This window comes from Cibotium barometz, chromosome 14 (assembly GCF_041138505.1).
Source record: "Cibotium barometz isolate CiBa-2024 chromosome 14, ASM4113850v1, whole genome shotgun sequence".
Classification (NCBI taxonomy): domain Eukaryota; kingdom Viridiplantae; phylum Streptophyta; class Polypodiopsida; order Cyatheales; family Cibotiaceae; genus Cibotium; species Cibotium barometz.
In genome coordinates, this window is record NC_141059.1 from 36,404,036 (window position 1) to 36,423,268 (window position 19,233).

Here is a 19,233-nt window from a genome sequence, read left to right on the forward strand (position 1 = left end):
TCGCTGTTTAGTCTGTTTTTGCTATAAATTTAATATAGTATTTATATTAACTATATTTAGAGCCTGATACACATGATGATACAATATATTATATTAAACGTTATCTGTCCATCTGCATCCCGCAGCATTCCTTGCAGTACTAGCTGGGAGAAGGAGCCTCGAGGGCCAACCATGCAATGATGGGGCTTCTCACATTGTGAACCCCATCACTCCAAACAAGAGAAGCAGAGAGGTTAAGGTTGACGATGTTATTAATAGCAGGCTCAGTGCTATTGATCGCAGGCACTTGAACCTTAATCTCAAAGGCTAATTGTTGATTAAGCTCCGTGAAAGAGAGTGTGGTGGGACTCACGATCACCTTAAGCCCCCCTACTGTATTCACCTGTGCTTTGTATACGGATTTTGCAAGTCCAACATTGGTGACTGTCCTTGTATACTCCCTCCACACCACCCCTGTTGTACTACTGCCTGCCTCTACTGGTATTGATATGGCTGGATAGTTTAGGTCTTGTATGGAGAACTTTGATGTGCATGCAGTGTTGTCTCCTGTTATCAATCTCACCACTGTTGTATTGTAGCCCAAGTAGCATAAGTATTCCATATATTCTTGGGCTTTTATGTCATAAACCAGTCCCGGATGTACAGCTCTTAACGGATCGATGTGGCCGGACCCAAATGCGAATTCTGCATCTTTGTTGGATGGGTGCTCAAGGTCCAAAGGTTTTGCTGCCCAATTAAATGCAAAGGCTAAGGTTTAGTCGAGGAATGACGATTAAATAAGCGAGCATTAATTAATGCAACTTAGGATGAAAGAAATGAGTTACTGATTTGAAGAATATAATTGCCTGTAGTCATGAGGGCGGACTTGATTGCTGCGGGGCTCCAATGTGGGCGGAAGGATTTGATGTAAGCAGCCGAAGCAGCGACGTGGGGGCATGACATGGAAGTCCCAGAGATGATATTGAAGTTGACGAAACGATCATCTTGCGGTTCATCTGTGAGGCTCCGAGCAGGTGACCAAGATGCCAATATATCGAGCCCGGGAGCGGTCACGTCTGGCTGCATATAAAATAAGTGTGAGAGAGAGAGAGAGAGAGAGAGAGAGTCAGAGTTAGGTGATTCCTTTTTTCTCTTATTATAATTAGCATTTTATGGCCAAAGTACACTTAAACATTTCTTTTTCTTTGGCTAACTTAGTAATAATATGACCTTACTTTGAAAGCTTGATTAGTACCACCAACGTTTGGAGGAGCTCCATGCCTTCCCATCCATACATAAAAAATCAAAATGCAAAATAATTGTTCTAGTATGTCTACCTTCATCACTTGAAAAATCATTGGATTTGGTCCTCGAGAGGAAAACGTTGTCATGAGAGGCCAAGGAAAGTCCGTGGGTGTTGAAGTTGGAAGAATTTGGCCAATAGGATCCCTAGACAAATAATTTATAACATGATAAGGTCATAAGAAAAGTTTTATAGAACATGATTGAATGGCATAAAGAAGGTTCTTGTACCTTGAAGAGTTAATATAAAATTTGATCCTCGTCCCATCCTCGTCACTAATCAAGCTAGTGGGGACACCAAAAGAGAAAGCAACATCTTTGTCATGATCGTCTATGATCACCATGCCAACACCTCCAGCGGATAGAACACTTGTGTCTTCATCATCGTCACCGTTGTCACATAAAACTATCTTTCCCTTCACTTTCGTAGCATCCAAAGAATTCGTGCTACAATAACTGTGATGAGAGAAAAAATTACCATTGAAATGACATAATAAGGAAGGGTAATTGATGCACTATAATTGCACCAATGCCATGAAATACAAGAGTGCCGATATGATCTTTACCGTGCAAATCCATTCAAGCTAGCATCTGCAGCATATATGAGAGGATATGTGCCATTGGGAACCTTGGTGTTGATGGCTTTTCCCTGCAAACAACAAGCATCGATCACAAATGGTTTACATACATGCTCACAAGGGACCTATACGACTTGCAATGAGTAAAGGAGGTGACCATACCATCAAGGGGGCACTTCATTTATCTATTGTGTGTAACGTGTGGGTGCACATTACAAGGACTTATCTATATTACGTGTAGCATGTGGGTGCACATGTTACACATAATGAGGATTTATCTATATTATGTGCAACATGTGGGTGCACATTATGAGGATGAACATGAGTCTATATGCAATGGCTAAGAGGATTTTTACTTGTAGAGTTTTGTTGTTTCCAAGCACCACAGTTGATATACATTGGCGATCAATGGAGCTTGCTCCCACGGAAATCACCCAAGGTGCCACATTGACAGCAGTAGCTAATCCTGGACCATCATTTCCTACTGCACAAGAGACAAGGATTCCATGTTTCATGGCATGATAGGACCCAATGGCGATGCCATCTGTGAACAAGTGGTTGCCAAATACTCCCATGGAGAGAGACAACACATCAACACCATCATGAATGGCATCGTCAAATGCAGCCAACACATCCACTTCAGTGCCACTTAGTTGCCACATAACTTTATATGCAGCGACTCTAGCCCCTGGAACCCCTCCTGTTAAGTCCCCATATGCTAAGCCAGACAAGCTTGCACCTTTAACAACCGCGCCCGCTGCAGTAGATGCAGTGTGTGTTCCATGGCCTACCACATCTCTTGTGGATCGATAATCAACTTTCATGTGGCCATCCTTCACAGTCTCTAAATCATGATATGCAGCCTCGTATCCCTTTAAATAGTACCGTGCTCCAATCAATTTTCTGCAAAACGTATTTTGAGCCAACCATGCACGTCACTATTCGAAATTATTTGATTTCCTATTTTATTTTAAGCGCAATGGGGTGAAATAATCTTGGCTCAAATACAAGAAGAAGTAGTTTTTCAAGCATTTAGAAGAAAAATAATGTATCGTAGTTTGGTCGATGGACCACCATAAGAAATAAAAAGTGAACCTGATCTCTCTCTCTCTCTCTCTCTCTACTGTAGAGTGCAACAATTTATGCATTTAACTCCTTAGCCAGAGGTCTCTAGTTCAACTCCCATTCTTTACACTTTGGGGTTATCATATGCAAAACTTGGTTATAAAATTAGAGTGAGTGTGTGTTTTGTTGTAGTTTTGTGAAGGTGTAGGGGGGCAGTGAGTGTGTGTGTGTGTGTGTGTGTGTGTGTGTGTGTGTGTGGTGTGGTGTTTTGTTTTGTTTTGTTTTGTTTTTTTTGGGGGGGGGATGGTTAGTGTAGTTGTTTGAAGAGGGGTGTGTGTGTGTGTGTGCGCACGTGTGTGTGTGTGTGTGTGTTGTAAGGGTGGGTCGGTAGGTTACCATGATAAGGGTTAAATATGATGAGGGGTGTTGTGGGTGAGTGGGTGGGTGGGGATGGGTAGGTTAAATATGATAAGGGGTGTTGTGGGTGGGTGGGGCTAGGGATAAGGGTAAAATATGATAAGGGCTAGTGGGGGTGGGTAGGTTACCATGATAAGCGGTGTTGGGGGTGGGTAGTGGTGGGTAGGTTACCATGATAAGGGTTAAATAAAAAATGGTGGCTCATACTATCTACAAAATTTGAAAGAAACTTAGTAGACCCACATTTGCCCCTACATTTTGCAATTCCTCCCATTATGTTTTCTAGTGCTCATAGGAGATTCTCATACAATTCTTTAAGAAAATAAATCAAGTGTAACTATTATACTAGTCTATATAGTTTCCACAATGTTATATCCTTTTATGGCGTTGAAGTGTTACAACTTTAGGGAAAACCCATATCTGCTATATTCACCTATTGCAATTGGTAATATTGAAGCTCTCTCCAATTTGGCAAGATCCTTGCCACTTTGTTGGAATTGGACCCAAAAGATCATCATTGAAGCTTGTAGACTCAGGCCAAATGCCTAATAGTAGGAAACATCTTATTAAACTTGTGAGACAAAAAAAAAGCTATGCATGTACAAGGCATTGTATATGCATCTTAAAAAAAAACAAAATTAACATGTAAGAAACCAATTTAAATAGGGAATACCTGTGTCAATGACTCCAATAATAATGTCCCCCTCCATTTCAAAGTTTCTTTGAGTGAGTGATGACATTCCCATGAGTTTCCAAGTTCTTGTGGTATGTAGCGTCAACTTCTTGCTTTCAAACACAGAGGCAACCGTTGGAAAATCTATAATCATACCATTTATGGGATTCATTAGAGGGGTGACCCCAAATTTGCACTTGGATAACCTTATGCATTCTATCTATATAAATTAAAAATTACAAGGGCAAAGTATTTAAGAGAAACTCTCAAATAACACAATAAGAGAAGCTCTCAAACCATGTAAAAGAACACAAGAATGTGATGTGACCAATACTCAAACCAATGATCTTTCAAAACACACAAACTATGCTAAGGCTTACACAAGAAAAAAGATGGAGAATTTAATGTTAGATACCCCCATTAATTATATATATGGCTTCAAAGACACTTTCTTCATGGTTGAAGCTTAAATGGATCCTCAAATGCTCTGATAGATGATGTAATGTTGAAAAATAAAGGGGACCTTGGCCATGCCACAATGCACAAAGAAGTACAATATTCTATGAAATATAGGGGCTTAGGGAAGCCCTTAATTTCAAGTCTCCCAAAGTATCATATTCAACTAAGTTAATGGCATCCATATATGGTCCAAGTCAATCCCTAACAATAGCTTACATATGCCCCTTCAAGACCACAACCAATAGGCCAATCCCTCAAACCAATGTGCCTAAATTATTAGCCAAAGTAGGCCCAAACTAGCTAGCTAAGCAGCTAGCTCTCACAATGTAGTCAACATTTTCTCCATGGTTTCTATAAAGCATAATTTTACACCTCCATGATGATTTTAGTGTGTGTAAAGTGCATGTTAGCATATATGCTTCTAGTGTGTGTGTAAAGTGCATGCTAGCATTTAAACAGCTTTTGAATCAAACATTCTATACCTTCTGTCAACCACCATAAGGCCTTATTCAATGCCAAAACTAGGGTTTAAGAGTCTAGGCTACTCATATATGGCTACTCCTCATAAATGGCTCAAAATATATTATTCCTCCCAATGCCCAAGCTTTTGGTAGCCTTGAAAGTCTTTCGGTTCCAATTCTTGCTTCCATTAACTAATTGGGATTTGCCATACAAAAGTACTGTGGGGATAGGAAGCCAGGTCCTCCACACTCCACCAAGAGCTTTCCACCATCACCTCCGACATCTCCGATTGCCAGTGCCCTTCGACATCTCCGACCGCTGTCACACCGCCGATGCCCTCGGATCGCCAAAGCTCTTTGACCGCTTCAACCTCTGTCCACTGCTAGTGCCCTTAGACATCTTCAACCGCCGTCACTGCTAGTGTCCTTAGACATCTTCAACCGCCGTCTTCCGCTACCCTCCGACTGCTCTGACCGCCGTCACCGCCAGTTCCCTTCAACCACCTCCGACTGCCGTCACACTGTCGGCGGTGCCCTTCGACATCTTGGACTGTCGTCACCACCGGTGCCCCTTCGACATCTCCGAAGTGCATGGCCAACTCTAATGGCACTCATGGAGGCAACACCTCTCTCCTTTTCTCGAGGGATGGCGAGATCCTCTCAAGCACCATCTTCCTTCCTGACGGAAGATCTTCCCTCTACACTACATGATGAGGACTACATGATGAGGGTAAGGATTTCGAGGGGGAGGACATCCAAGGAGGAGATAGGGGGAGCACTCTCTTGGCATTGGAGGACAGACACTCTCTTGTAGGACATACATTATAGCACATTTTGGCAATCAACACTCTCTCTTGTGTCAAATTCACTCTAGCACATTTGGCGGAGAGCACATTCTACGGTGTATGAAATTGTCTGTGTTGGAGCACAGTCTCTCTTGTATCATTCTTATCTACAGTCTCTCTAAAGTTTGGTATACAGTGTTGTGCTCTTGTGGTGTTTTGTCTATCTCTCTGTGTGAGCGAGGTGAGTGAGTGGTTAGTGGATGGGTGTGGTGTGAGTGAGAGGCCTGTAGGGATACTGCGGTGCTAGGTGGTGGTTGGAGAGCACGGTAGATAGTGCAAAGCATAGGTCTTGCATGTCTAGCCAATGAGGTCGACTCATCCTTGGTGGGTATACTTCCCTAAGAGGATCTGCGATCCCTTTTCCCCAACCCTAGGGTTTGTGTCGGTAGTCCTAGAGTTCCCTAGCGAGGACTGGCGGAGTCATCTACAGCTTAGACAACACTCTCTTGTAGGTCATACATTTTTGCACATTTTGGCAGTCGGCACTCTCTCTTGTGTCACATTCCCTCTAGCGAGGACTGGCGGAGTCATCTATAGCTTAGACAACACTCTCTTGTAGGTCATACATTTTAGCACATTTTGGCAGTCCGACACTCTCTCTTGTGTCACATTCCCTCTAGCACACTCGGCAAAGAGCACATTCTATGGTGTATGACATTCTCTGAGTTGGAGCATAGTCTCTCTTGTATCATTCTTGTCTATAGTTTGGTATACAATGTTGCGCTCTTGTGGTGCTTTTGTCTATCTTTCTGTGTGAGCGAGGTGAGTGAGTGCTTCCTTGGCGAGTATACTTCCCTGAGAGGATCCACGATCCCTTTTCCCTAACCCTAGTGTTTGTGTCGGTAGTCCTCGAGTTCCCTAACGAGGACTAGCAGAGTCATCTACAGGTACAATAGCTTCATTCAAAAGTAAGATCATAGTATTAGATATTCACAGATCCATGAATTTTGGAACTTCTAGGAGGGCCCAAGTTATCATGCCGGTTTATCCCACTTTATGTATTTGTAGTATGTTTTCTCATGCCAAATATGCATAAAACAAAGGCAATGTGGTTATGCAGGAATGTGTTAGAGAATGTTTAGATACTACTCTTGGTGCGAAATGGAAGATGAAGGAAGGGACACATTAAGGTGAAGTGCTCAAGTGCAATGTTTACTAAGTTAATAGTAATGTCATATCACAACTATCGATAAACCTTATACATGGGTTTAGAGTGTAGACACTTGAAGAATAGAGGAAGTTGGTTTCCGTTGGATTCACAAGAAAGTTTAATTCAATTTGAACCTAACGTTCAAATGGGTCATGGAAGCAACAAGAAACTCTTGCTCAATTATAAATGGACCTTGAAGGATGTTCATCAATCTCTTGAGTTGTTTCTAAATGGCACACCAGATAACTCTAAATTTTGACTAAACGAATACATTGTAGGTAGAAGGTCAAAACCTATCAACTTATATCAAGTATCTTCCTCCTGCTTCTACTTTGGCATTTGAGGCTTAACTTAATATGGTGAAAGGTCAAGAAGCACATTAAATTGTGTATAAGGTATTTAGAACACCCTAGGTTAGGGATAATGTCAAACACCCCCCAACCAGACCAAAGCTGCCGGATGGTGGCCTGCGGCGGTCAATCTATGTTAGTTGGGGGGAAGTTTAACATTTATTTTTCACTTTGGCTAATCCAGGGTGGAATATAAACTGTATGGAGACCTACTGGTTTATAAAAATAACAATTATAATAATAATTTTATTTTAACTCAACCAAAGGTAACAACTAGTTTGGGATGCTTTTTTAAAAATTTTAAGCAATTTTTGCTATCCCTAAGGCATGTACAAGGTTTGTAAGGAGAAGGAAAATGCTACTGCCATATTTTGTTGTGAATCAACAGATTTGAAACTACTCTCTTTCGTAATGCCTCCTCTTTTTTCTTCTTGACTAGCTCTACAATATTCCCTCTTTATAGAGCCACTACGTGTGCAATAGTCACACATCTAGGCTCAACTTTCCTTGTTGTGTCCTTAGTCACACCTCCAAGCTCAACTTTCCTTGCTGTGTCCATAATCTTATAAAATGAGGAGAAGAAGTGTTTTCTTACAATAAATATTACTATTTAAAGACATTACCTAAAATAATAGTTCTTACTTATATAAAAAGAGAAAGTATATTGAAAACTGAAAATTTGATATTTTAATACAAAACCACACATTGCTTCCATGAAAATAGTCCCTTTTAAGTATAAATTAGCAGCTTGTGTCTTAATCATTTGGCCTACATGCCTATAGAACCAATTAAATAGTTCACGTAATGAGTTGCTTCTTGGATTGCTTGCTTGATTGGTTGTGTTGTCACTTGTTTTATCATTATGGTTAAACATAAATCATCTAGCTTTTTCTCCTCCCAATTATATTTCTGATGGCACATCACCTGTATCACTCGCCTTTTTAGAATCCCTCTTAATCTCAATGTGTTTTCCATGAGCCACCTTGCTATAGGATTCAAAGGTTCTACAAGCTCACTCTCAAGAGCCACCCTCTCTACACAATCCCACACTCTTTGTAGGACCTTCCCATAGGATCTCACTTTTCTAGGTTCAAGTGGCATCACAAGTTATGCAACTTTCTCAACCTCCATTTGATTTTGATCTCAAACTCCCACTTTGTGATGATGGGGAGGATGATTCCCACTAATCCAACCCCTTGGGTTGGATTCTTTATGTGAAATTTATCCCTTCTCAAAATCTATAGAGAGGATCTCCTACCATATTGGGGAATTTGGAAAAATCCCAAGACTTTGGGAATTTTCTTTTCAATCTACTTTTTGGTGCATCTTAAGCATACAAACTCGAAAGATGTCAAAGAAAGTGCATTTAAAACCTACTCTTTAAGCTCTTTCCAATGATATGTCACATGAGGGGCTTTTGACAAAAGCTTAATAAAAAGGTTCACAATGGTCCCTTTTTTACAATCTTGCAAAATGGGAATTGGGATTTTTCCAATGTGCAATAGTTAAGGGTAAGGGGAACATTTCTATTTTTCCTATTTTAGATGGTTAATTTTTTAGATTACTTTCAGACAGACATTGCATGTTTTTTCCCATGTATTTTAATTCGGAGAGTGGTCATTGTAATAGCATTAGGCCTCTTATGAGCCTAAAGTGTTCGGTCGGCCACAATTTAAGTGAGTGTGAACACTTCTCTCTTGGTGTGACTATGGTCGACACCTCTATTATGTAATTTAATTTATTGTTCTCTCTAGGTGTCTCTCTAGATGTGGTATGATTGTGATCCATACTCCTTTTGCATGTTATGTGGGATCCGTTCTCTTTTTCTTTGTGTTACTATATTTTATTTGTTTCTCTAGGGACATGAAATGAAGAGTCCCAAACATTTGTAGGAGGATTAGCAAGTTTCAGCATGCCTAATTAAGTGATCAAACCATTGAGTGCCCACACCATGTCCCATATGACCAGTCATTCATTCTTGCCTAGTCAGATGGAAACAATTTGTAACCAATAGGAGTGAGGTGGGGCCCACTAGCCTATAACAATGAAGGAAGTGTGCCTTAGAGTGTGATGGCCATGTTTGGTATAACTAAGCATTCCCTCTTGTGAAGCCTCAAAGTGTACTAGTGTCAAGGTGATTAGCATAATACCGATCGACTACCTATCAACAACTAGTCTATCGATGTACCCCCTGACTCAATTGGTCCATAAGTCACCTGCTTGAGTTAGCACATAGGAATGAGTTAGCACATAGTCAAGATCCTTAAAAATGGAAATGAGTTAGCACATAGTCAAGATCCTTAAAAATGGAAATGAGTTAGCATAGACAAGATCCCACAAAATGGGAAATCGTGGAACATCTATAACAGTTCAAGAAGTTGTATATAAGGAAATATTTATGATGAATAAGTATAGCCCACTGGACTTTCTTTGTGGAAAGCTTAGCGGGTCCTCAAGTGATGTCATAATATCCCTTAACTACCACACTTATTTTGATTGTAAACACCATAACTATAGGCATAAATGCTATTTGGAAAGTGCAAATTTATTCCCATGTTGTGAATTTGAAAAAGGAGAATCTGATTTATCCATTAACTATCACACTTATTTTGATTGTAAACACCATAACTATAGGCATAAATACTATTTGGAAAGTGAAAATTCACTCCCATGTTGTGAGTTTGAAAAAGGAGACTCTAATTAAAATGGTCATCCCTCATTGGTTAACATGAACACTTTCTTTTAAGGCACCTGTCAAGTTGATGTTATTATGTAACCGCCAAGCTTTGTTCCCTCTGCTATATATGAAGTAATCACCACGGTATTGGTTTCCTCTATATATCGTATACCATGTAGGCATTGCGAAGTTGGGTTTATTTAGCTAACTAGTTGTCAAAATACCATCTAACTAGTTCTTATTATTTGATGGCAAACCAAGTGGCTATTTTCTATCTAGTCGATTTTCAAGCCAAGGAAGCGGGCTAGCTTAATTGGTGTGAAAACTAGAATTTAATATATTAAAAATATTAAATCATAAATTGAAAACTAGGTAAATTTTGAGTCATAAAAAATACTAAAGAAATTATCTCATCAAATTGCACCAAATTAAATTAATACTGAACAAAATTATGCATAAATTTTAAACTTTAAATTTAAGCTAGGAAAAATACGAGTTGTGAAAATTACATTGAAGCAAATTTTCATCATAAAAACCTAAACATTTCTGCTTAACTAGGGGGTGGGTAGAGGGGGTTAAGCAGTTGTTTCATTTAAAAATATATAAATATGTAAATGAGAGAGAGAGAGAGAGAGAGAGAGAGAGAGAGAGAGAGAGAGAGAGAGAGAGAGTCTAATGTTAGGGGAGGCCCTATGGTGAAGGCATTTCAAGAAGGATCACATGTTTCTAGGAAACAACCATCTAGAATTGGATAGCATCAATTTAGAGGTCCAATTTAAAGAGATTCAATGGTAAGGCTTTATAATGAAGGAATTACAAAGAGGATCACATGTTTCTAGGAGATAAGCAGACATGAGGGCCAATATGAAAAAAAATGGGCCTTCTAAAGTAAGAAAGTGATTAAGTTAATTAATCAAGGGTGAGAAGGTCCCTTTCTTGAGGGATTCCACCATGTAACTACTTTAAAAAGTGCCATTTTATCCCTATATGTGGGCCCTATTGCCTAGATTTCTGGCTCACTTTATAGATTTAACTTTCCCATAATGATGAAAATAGCTCTTTTCCAAATTTTTAAATTTTAGAGATAAAAGGTATCATCTCTCTTCTCCCTCCCTCCCCCACACTACCCTCACTTCTCACCATTTCTTCTTCCTCTTCTTTCCTTCATAGCTATCTCTCCCTAGAAACTTGTTCATAGTAACATTCCATGGCATTTAAGATTTTTTTTCACATCCCTACATACCAGTAGCTTTGCCCTTCCCTCTCTCGCTCTCTCTCTCAATATTCCTCGATCATCCATTTTTCTTTACATAATTTCTCTCTTTGTGTTTCTCTTTATCTTCATCTATATCTTTGTTTACTGCACCATTATTCCATGATGCCTCTAGAGAACATAAGAAAAGATATCGTGTCAACTTGATGCTAAACAAAGAGTGTGCTACACGGAGGTGCTCTCAACAAAGGGTATTGCCAGATGAGGCTGAAGCACAGAGGCTACAAGAAGAAGGAAAGAAGCACATAGATCTTTGGGTATAAGGAAACTTTTATCCACTAGATCCATGCACATGTTAACATCCTCCTTTTGAATCATTATATGATATTTTTTGTTTCATTGGTGAAGGTCACAATGGTTTATTAGGTTATTTCTTGGCCACACCAAGCTTAGAATGCTCATAGACATTCGATTCAAGCTGAGATGATGGTAGGCTTCTCTTACCAAGCTATGCAAGGATTAGAATTACTTTGAATACACTTTAAGAAGATTTGAGGAGTCATGCTTTGAAGGTAAATGAGTTGAAGTCACTCTTGGAATCTTCTCAAGAAGAAGCTTCAACAGAGCAAGGAGCTAAAAGAGGAGAAGGAGACTTTGGTTTCCACTTCACAACTATGTGACAAGATTTAAAAAATGGCTAAACAACATGCAATGCTCAAAAGCATACCCATGGCACTTAAGGTGAGGTATAGACAAATCAACTCTGTTGATAGCTTGGCCGAAAGAGGAGGTGCTAAGAAATGAAGAATGCAGATATGTTCGAAATGTTATAGGGTTTAATCTTCAAGAATCAAGTGATAGGGTCTCTATGTAAAACTACATAAAATGGTTTATAAAAGAAGCCTTCTGAGACTTTTGTGATTTGGTTAAGCCAAATGAGGTGGCAAAGGTTTGTGATAAATTTGAAAAAGATATCCTACCATCTCCAAGATTTTGTTCAAGTAACTCAAGCCTCGGTGGTTAAAGGTTTTTGTTCTACCAAGGCCATACAATGTGTGCAAGGTAAGGCAATAGGAGAACTTGGTTATTTCTAGCCTCGGTGGTTAAAGGTTTTTGTTCTACCAAGGCCATACAATGTGTGCAAGGTAAGGCAATAGGAGAACTTGGTTATTTCTAGCTTGATAGGCGAGTACAAATACATAGCTCTAGGGAATTATGCCACTACAACAATAGACCAAGAAGAAGAAGACCAGCATATTTGAGTACAATATATTCAACAATGTTTTTATGGATGTGAGGAGAGTATAAGCTTGCATGGTTAAGTACTATCGAATGACAATTGTAGATGATGTATTATTTGAAGCCACAAAAGAGTTCAAAATTTTCTCATTCTTTTTGTTTGTAAGAAGAGATGTCTATTAAGTCTCATTAAAATTATATTATCTTACTTTATTATAAAGTGTAATGGAAATCTTGTCTTTGTGCTTAAGCTTCATGAGGCTCAAGTTCTTAAGCATCAGAATATGGAATGAATAAGAATTTCATTAATGAATAGAACTTTTGATTACTTCAAATGTAAGAATGATTCACTTGGGTTATGTAGTTTGAAATGGAGCTATGGTGGATAGCATCATCTCAAGTTTCAAATAACAATCATGATACCCTTAAATGGATATTCTCACACTCTGAGATTCTATCCATAATTAATGCTCAGAATAGAGGTGAGTTACTACAAGTGGAATCTATAGCCTGGACCTTCACAGTAGAGTGGCATATGAGTGCAAATTTTAGAGTGTTAAAATGCATGTTTGGAATATCTAAGGTTTCAAATGCAACACACTCCTACTTGTATTACATGGCAACTATGGAAGACATGATCAACAACAACAAGTCAGGTTGTACGATGGCTCAAGAAAAGCCTCCAATAAGAGATAAGATGAAGCTCATGCATTCTGGTGTTTGAAGAAGTAGATCTATCTAGGAAGAAGAAAAAGTCTTCATCTTAGGTTAAAAAAAGCATCAAATGTGCCAAATCAAGAGGACTATCTCATTGTCCACTACAAAGGAAGTTCATCATGCACAACCATAACTTGTACCCAAGGATCTTGCTTGGGATCCAATATTACCTGAGGAGCTTACTTGGGATCCACTATTACCCAAGGATCTCAATGACATCATGAGGATCTTGTAGAGTGGGTGGAGTCTAGACATTGGTTCTTGAGAGTTAGCCTTTAGAGCTTTAGAGCTATAGTGTGGAAGGTTGACAGGTGGATTTTCACATGGTGGATTTTGAGAGTGAGCCTCTAGAATGCAATGGAGATGGTTGATGAGTGGCTTTTAAGAGTGATCTTGGAGAGGCATGGGGGTTGGAGAGGGTTGATGTTAGAGATAATAATCTCCTTCTCATCATAGTGGAGATGTAGAGTGTGGAAAAGGAGACTCTACTAGAGCATGGTGAAGCTCTTGTGATGCACAAGAAGGTGGTATAAGAAGGTGAGGTGAGGCTTAGTGGGGTGAAGATGGTGTGATGTGGTGTGGATGCATGGACTCAATGGCCTCCCAAGGTGTTTAAGAGCAAGGAGATTGGAGATTGTATTCAAAGATCCAAGCATAGAGGACATGATAGAGTAGATCAAATTGTTGGTCCTAACATGTGACTCTAGTGTGCATTGGAGGCTACATAAAATGCAAAACTATCATGGAATGTAGAAGTGATGTGAGCACATAGCCTACCTATCTTTTGCCTCAAAGGCATGGATTTATGTGTTTGTAGAGAGATGAAGCTCATGCTTGTAAGGGTGCCTTGATGTACACATGATTGGCTATATGCATGATGTTTAGGGTCATCTCATGCTATGAACCAACTTGGTTAGTTGGGCCAAGGAAGGTGTGGACTGAATATCATCGGCTAGGGTGCAAGGTCCAAAGATGCAAGAGTCAATAAAAAGCCTTAGGGAGGAGATCAAGAAGATGGCAAAAAACAAGGTGAGTTCTCATGGGTCTGATGGCATGCCATTTATTACATCAAAAGATAAGTCCACCTTGACCTTATAGTGCTCTAAGGTGGTTGAGGTGGAAGGGGTGGTTGGTGGGGTTCTGATGGAGAGGCATATTAGGTGAGATACCGCTAGAGTAGATGGGGTCATGGCAAGAGTTGGGGGAGTACAAGAGACCACTCTAGTGAGGACGATGGGCAATGTGGTAGCTCAGAAAGTGGGAGATGCATGCAAGTATATGGGGGTGTAGTAGAAGCCTAAATGAGTCAAACAAGGGGGGTCCACCATGTAGAAAAAGGAAGTGTGCAAGTGTGGGGGTGATGGAAAGGCAATTTTTGGCATGTTTGTGGGCGAAGAGGTGTCTTCTTGCAAAGTAATGTTGTACTTGTAGGGATGAAATAAAAATAATGCTAACTAGGGAGATCGAAGAGGTGGTAGGAAGAGGGTACTACTGTGGTGGGTGGGTGTGTGTGTAGGTGGGTTGTTGGAGCTAATAGATCCTATTATAGGAGATGTGTGTGGGTCTAAGAGGAAGAGGGTACTAGTGATGTGGTAGGAAAGAGGGTCTAAGAGGAGGATGGTATTGTTGTAGGTGGGTTGTTGGAGCTACTAGATCCTATAGGAGCTGTATGTGGTGTCTTCTTACAAGGTAATGTTGTACTTGTAAGGATGAAATAAAAATAATCCTAAGTAGGGAGAAAGAAGAGGTGGTAGGAAAGAGGAAGAGGGTACAATGGTGGTGGTTCGGTGTGTGTAGGTGGGTTGTTGGAGCTACTAAACCATGTAGGAGATGTATGTGGTGTGATGTGCACCAAGATGTAAGTGAAAAGAGCCCCAACATGAGTGCTCTGCATATTATCCATTGTGTATTACATGAGGGCTATGTGTATTATCTACTTTGCATAGTAGTTATTGTAAATATGCACTCATGACCATGTCGTATGGATGTGTCCTCCCCTCTAATAGGTTTATGAGCAAGGTTTATAATAGGAAGATATATCAAAGGCTAAGGTGGTGAAACTAAAGCTGAAGATTGCCATTTGTAAATCCACACATGTCTAAAATGATGGATAAGGGGGAGTGTTAAAAATAAGTAAATAAACATCCATCAACAAATAAAGTGAGCAAAAGGTTATGGGACACCTTGAGGAATATTCTTGGGTGCTTTTATGTACTTTTGGTGCCTACAAAAGGCTCAACAGAAAATATACTTGTGGTTCTTGGCTCATTCTCACTTTTTCCCTTTATGTGTGTCCACATCATGTGCTACTACTGAGTATCACTAAGTGTTAATCATATTCATTAGCAATGACCACCATGCTTAATTACCACTTCTTTCCACCTTAGGCTCTCTCCAAACCCTAATTCCAACATGGGTGTCAGCACTAGAAAGTGTCATGCCCCCATGTTGCATTTTCATGAATTCCTTCATGAAATAGCACTCACTTGCATCATGAACCATCTTCTTACAAAAAGAATAATACTTATTTTGCAGGCAATTCGAAATGAAGTGATCTTGCTAGTGGTAAGAAGCACCCTTTGGTCATGTTTTGTAAGATCTTGAGAGGGAGAGAGGGAGGGAAGATTGTAGAAATGTACATTACCCTTCTAAATATTAAACCTTTGTTTAATAATTTAAGTTGAAATTCTAATTGAAATTCTAGATTTCTAGCAAGAAAAATAATTTCTCTATATTTGGCCTTCCTTTGAGTGAGAGAGAGAGAGAGAGAGAGAGAGAGAGAGAGAGAGAGATTATTATTATTATTATTTCAATGCTAGAAAGAGAGAGATTATTATTATTATTATTTCAAATCCCTAATATTATTTCAATGCTAGAAAAACCCCATTTTCTTTGCTAGCTACTATAATCTTAGAAACAATTGAAAAAAAAAAACCTATCTTCCCTTTTCCCTTTTCTTTCTTGTGTTGGAAAAGAAAATCTTATGAAACTAGAAATTAGATAATATGCACTTCTGAATTCTAATCGTAGAAAAAAAATAACATACTGATTGGTGTCTTCCTTTTTCCCTTTTCTTTCTTATTTTGGGGAAAAAAAATCTTAGTTAAAAAATATGAAACTAGTAATTAGATAATATAAACTAATAATTAGATAATATAAACTAGTAATTAGATAATATGCACGTCCAGATCCTCTCTCTCTCTCTCTCTCTCTCTCTCTCTCTCTCTCTCTCTCTCTCTCTCTCTCTCTCTCTCTCTCTCTCACTGTCTCTGACACAGACACACACACACACACACACATTCACTAGGCATGAATTTTGGGTTCTCACCCGAAATGGTAGACGCCTCTTCGGGTGTGAGCATTGCTGCGAATCCATTGAAGCTTTTAGAGTAGCTCATGACGTGCCGATGCTGGGCTGCTTCTTTACTGCAATAATTTAACACCACATGATTATGATCAGAGGATTAATTAAGACACAGTGGACGTCAAATTATTTTTATAATTGATGGGTATCCAACGTTATCCTAATTACCTCGGAAGCACAGAGGATAGCATTCTGTGATGAGAGGCTATGGTGAGCTCTTGAGAGGCCTCCAAGGTCTCTCCTATGTACACAATATAGAGCTGCATGTATGATTATATCAGTGAGCAGTCCTCGGCTCCGAGTTTTTTTTATATCATAATGTGAAATTAGTGAGAGATTAATTAGCATTATAATGAGCTCAAATTCGTCTGATTAGTTGCAAATTTAGAAGCGTGTTTAGGGCCGGTCTACCTTTCTCTCATTATCTTGATTGCTTTGCGCCATCCATGGGCCTGTGGAAATTAGCTGAATTGCAAGAAGGATTAGTGTAGTGGAAGCACAAAGCCGTCCCGCCATGGCTTCAACAGCACTTAATCTAACTCTACTCTAATCTAGCTCGACTCTAATTTAACTCCAATTATGATCATAAACCCATGGTCGTCCCTATAAGAAGAAACCATTCAATCCATCCATTTGTTAATCTATATCGTCTTCATCAAGGATTTGTCTTACTCAAAGTTGAATATAACTTCTATCTCCTTAATCCTATCGATTTTCCTAGCCTAGATCACAACGTGTTTTGTCAAGTTCACAAACATGCTTCCACACACTCCATGTAATTTAGCTTCTTCAATGTGAAGATAAGAGCCTATTTTCATCCTTTCTCACACTCCTAATCTTGAACTTTAGTTCCTAATATGCTTTTTTTTTACACACTGTTTTTTCTCCTAATCTCAATTCATAAGCTATTTTTTTTCACACAATATACAAATTTAGTAATATGCATCTAGCTCTTGTAGCTAGGTTGTGGGAGTTGAACTTCAGTTCCTACTTGGTAACTCGAATATTTCTACCATCAAGCTATAGGAATCCTCGGGGGGTGTACTACCAGAAAACCCTAGGTATCACGTGCGTTCAAGAGGTATTAAAAAAACCCCTTAACTAAAATTTCGCCCCCAATAAAACAACCCCTCTTTACTTATGAACTAACGGATTTTTTTCTAAAGTTGAATAAAAAAACCCTTCCTGTTCATGTAATCCTATTAAATTTTCTCAATGTATCTAATTAAAAAATCCCTCCTGCTGAACTCACGTGGTACACTAACATTTTTTGAGGTGAACCCCCTAAGTAGGAATCAAGCCATAGGTATGTGGGTTTATCATATCTATAAATATTACATTTTTATGGATAATTAAACTCTCAACAAAAAGGATAAATATCATACTTGTGAAGGTACTTGTTGTAAAGAATTCACAAGCATTTCAAATCTAAGAAATTACAACATTCCAAAGTAGTTGTGTTAAAAAAACTAACAAAATCTTACCACTCACAAGAGCTACTCCCCTAACTACTACACTACACCCTCATAGGCCATATTTATGAATACTATCAAATTGAATTCTTAGACTTCACAAGTATGGAAGAATAATAATGTTAGCATATGTTCTTATGGTTAAGAAGCCAATTTTGGTCCATTTTTCTATAGTTATACTTGTAATGTAGTACTCCATTATGTTCTCTAAATTTCTTCATAATATGCTTGTTCTTTGATTTGTAATACACCATAAGCCTTTGTCTCCCATGAATTTGTAATAAGAATAAGGGAATAACAAATAGCATGCTTGTGTTCTCATGAATATGCCATTTATTGGCATCACATTCCTTAAATTCCAAAAAAGTGGCAAAAAACAATTAACCAAACAAAAAGAAAAAACGATTAGGTGAACTTTCATTGTAGGGTAATTGAATATTTGGGTAAAAAGAGATCGTATGTATATCCTTATTTCATTTTGTAACTCGATTTTGTTGAAGAGAATGAGACAGTGGGGTTAAATGTTTAAAACACGCACATGTTATCTAAATGTTTTGAAATAAGATACCAAAGGATTCTTACTAGAGTAAGCACGTTGAGGAATAGCATCCAAGATGACTACACCACCTTGATCAAAGTGAACCGTCAAGTCATGGTTTAATAATGACTGCAGCAAAGAGAATATTTTGATTGTTATTTAGAAGACATCCTACAACTTTCTAGTATCACTAGTGCTTGACACAATAGAAATAGTATCGATGTCTTTCATCGAGCATTTAGCATTAGTGTATCAATGTCTTTCATCATTGAGCATTTGATATCATTCCCAACTACTAACACGATAAACTCTCTTGGTAGTTGTAAAAAGATATATCAATCCTTCTAATAGTCTCATGTCTTGAGATACTCCATCCACAAAACCATTTGGTGCTAAAGAATGCTCTTTCTTTAAATCTCTTTTACATTGCATTTATTTGCTCGAATTATTTAAAAAGTTAAAATTTTATCTAAAATTTAGAAACTTCTCAAATTTAATTTGTGAAAAAAATTTAGCCCAAGTTATTTTCATTCAAAGAAAATTTATTATAATTTTTTTATTTTTATTTTTGTATACGAAAGATATTTCCTACTATAAAGACATGCAAATTTGTTTTCGTTTAGAAAAAAATTACTTGCCTTCCCTCCCCGCCCCCCCGCCCCCCTCCTTCTTCCCGCGGTGTAAAGGAAGAGCTCCATTGGGGTGTGAAGGAAGAGCTCCATTGGGGTGTGAAG

At 38.7% G+C, this 19,233-nt stretch overlaps 1 protein-coding gene across 1 annotated transcript; it reads right to left on the reverse strand.

The window, feature by feature from the left end:
- Positions 1 to 15: 15 nt before the first annotated feature.
- On the reverse strand, positions 16 to 17,085 carry LOC147631964 (subtilisin-like protease SBT4.3). Its single transcript, XM_086807910.1, has 11 exons — positions 16,901 to 17,085; positions 16,658 to 16,749; positions 16,454 to 16,551; positions 4,015 to 4,158; positions 3,775 to 3,886; positions 2,216 to 2,762; positions 1,848 to 1,930; positions 1,513 to 1,737; positions 1,317 to 1,428; positions 846 to 1,059; positions 16 to 726 (listed from the first exon to the last, which is right to left on the reverse strand). The coding sequence occupies exons 1-11, from the start codon at positions 17,003 to 17,005 to the stop codon at positions 140 to 142; spliced, it is 2,319 nt and encodes a 772-aa protein (XP_086664036.1). The 5' UTR covers positions 17,006 to 17,085; the 3' UTR covers positions 16 to 139.
- Between the last annotated feature and the right edge of the window lie 2,148 nt (positions 17,086 to 19,233).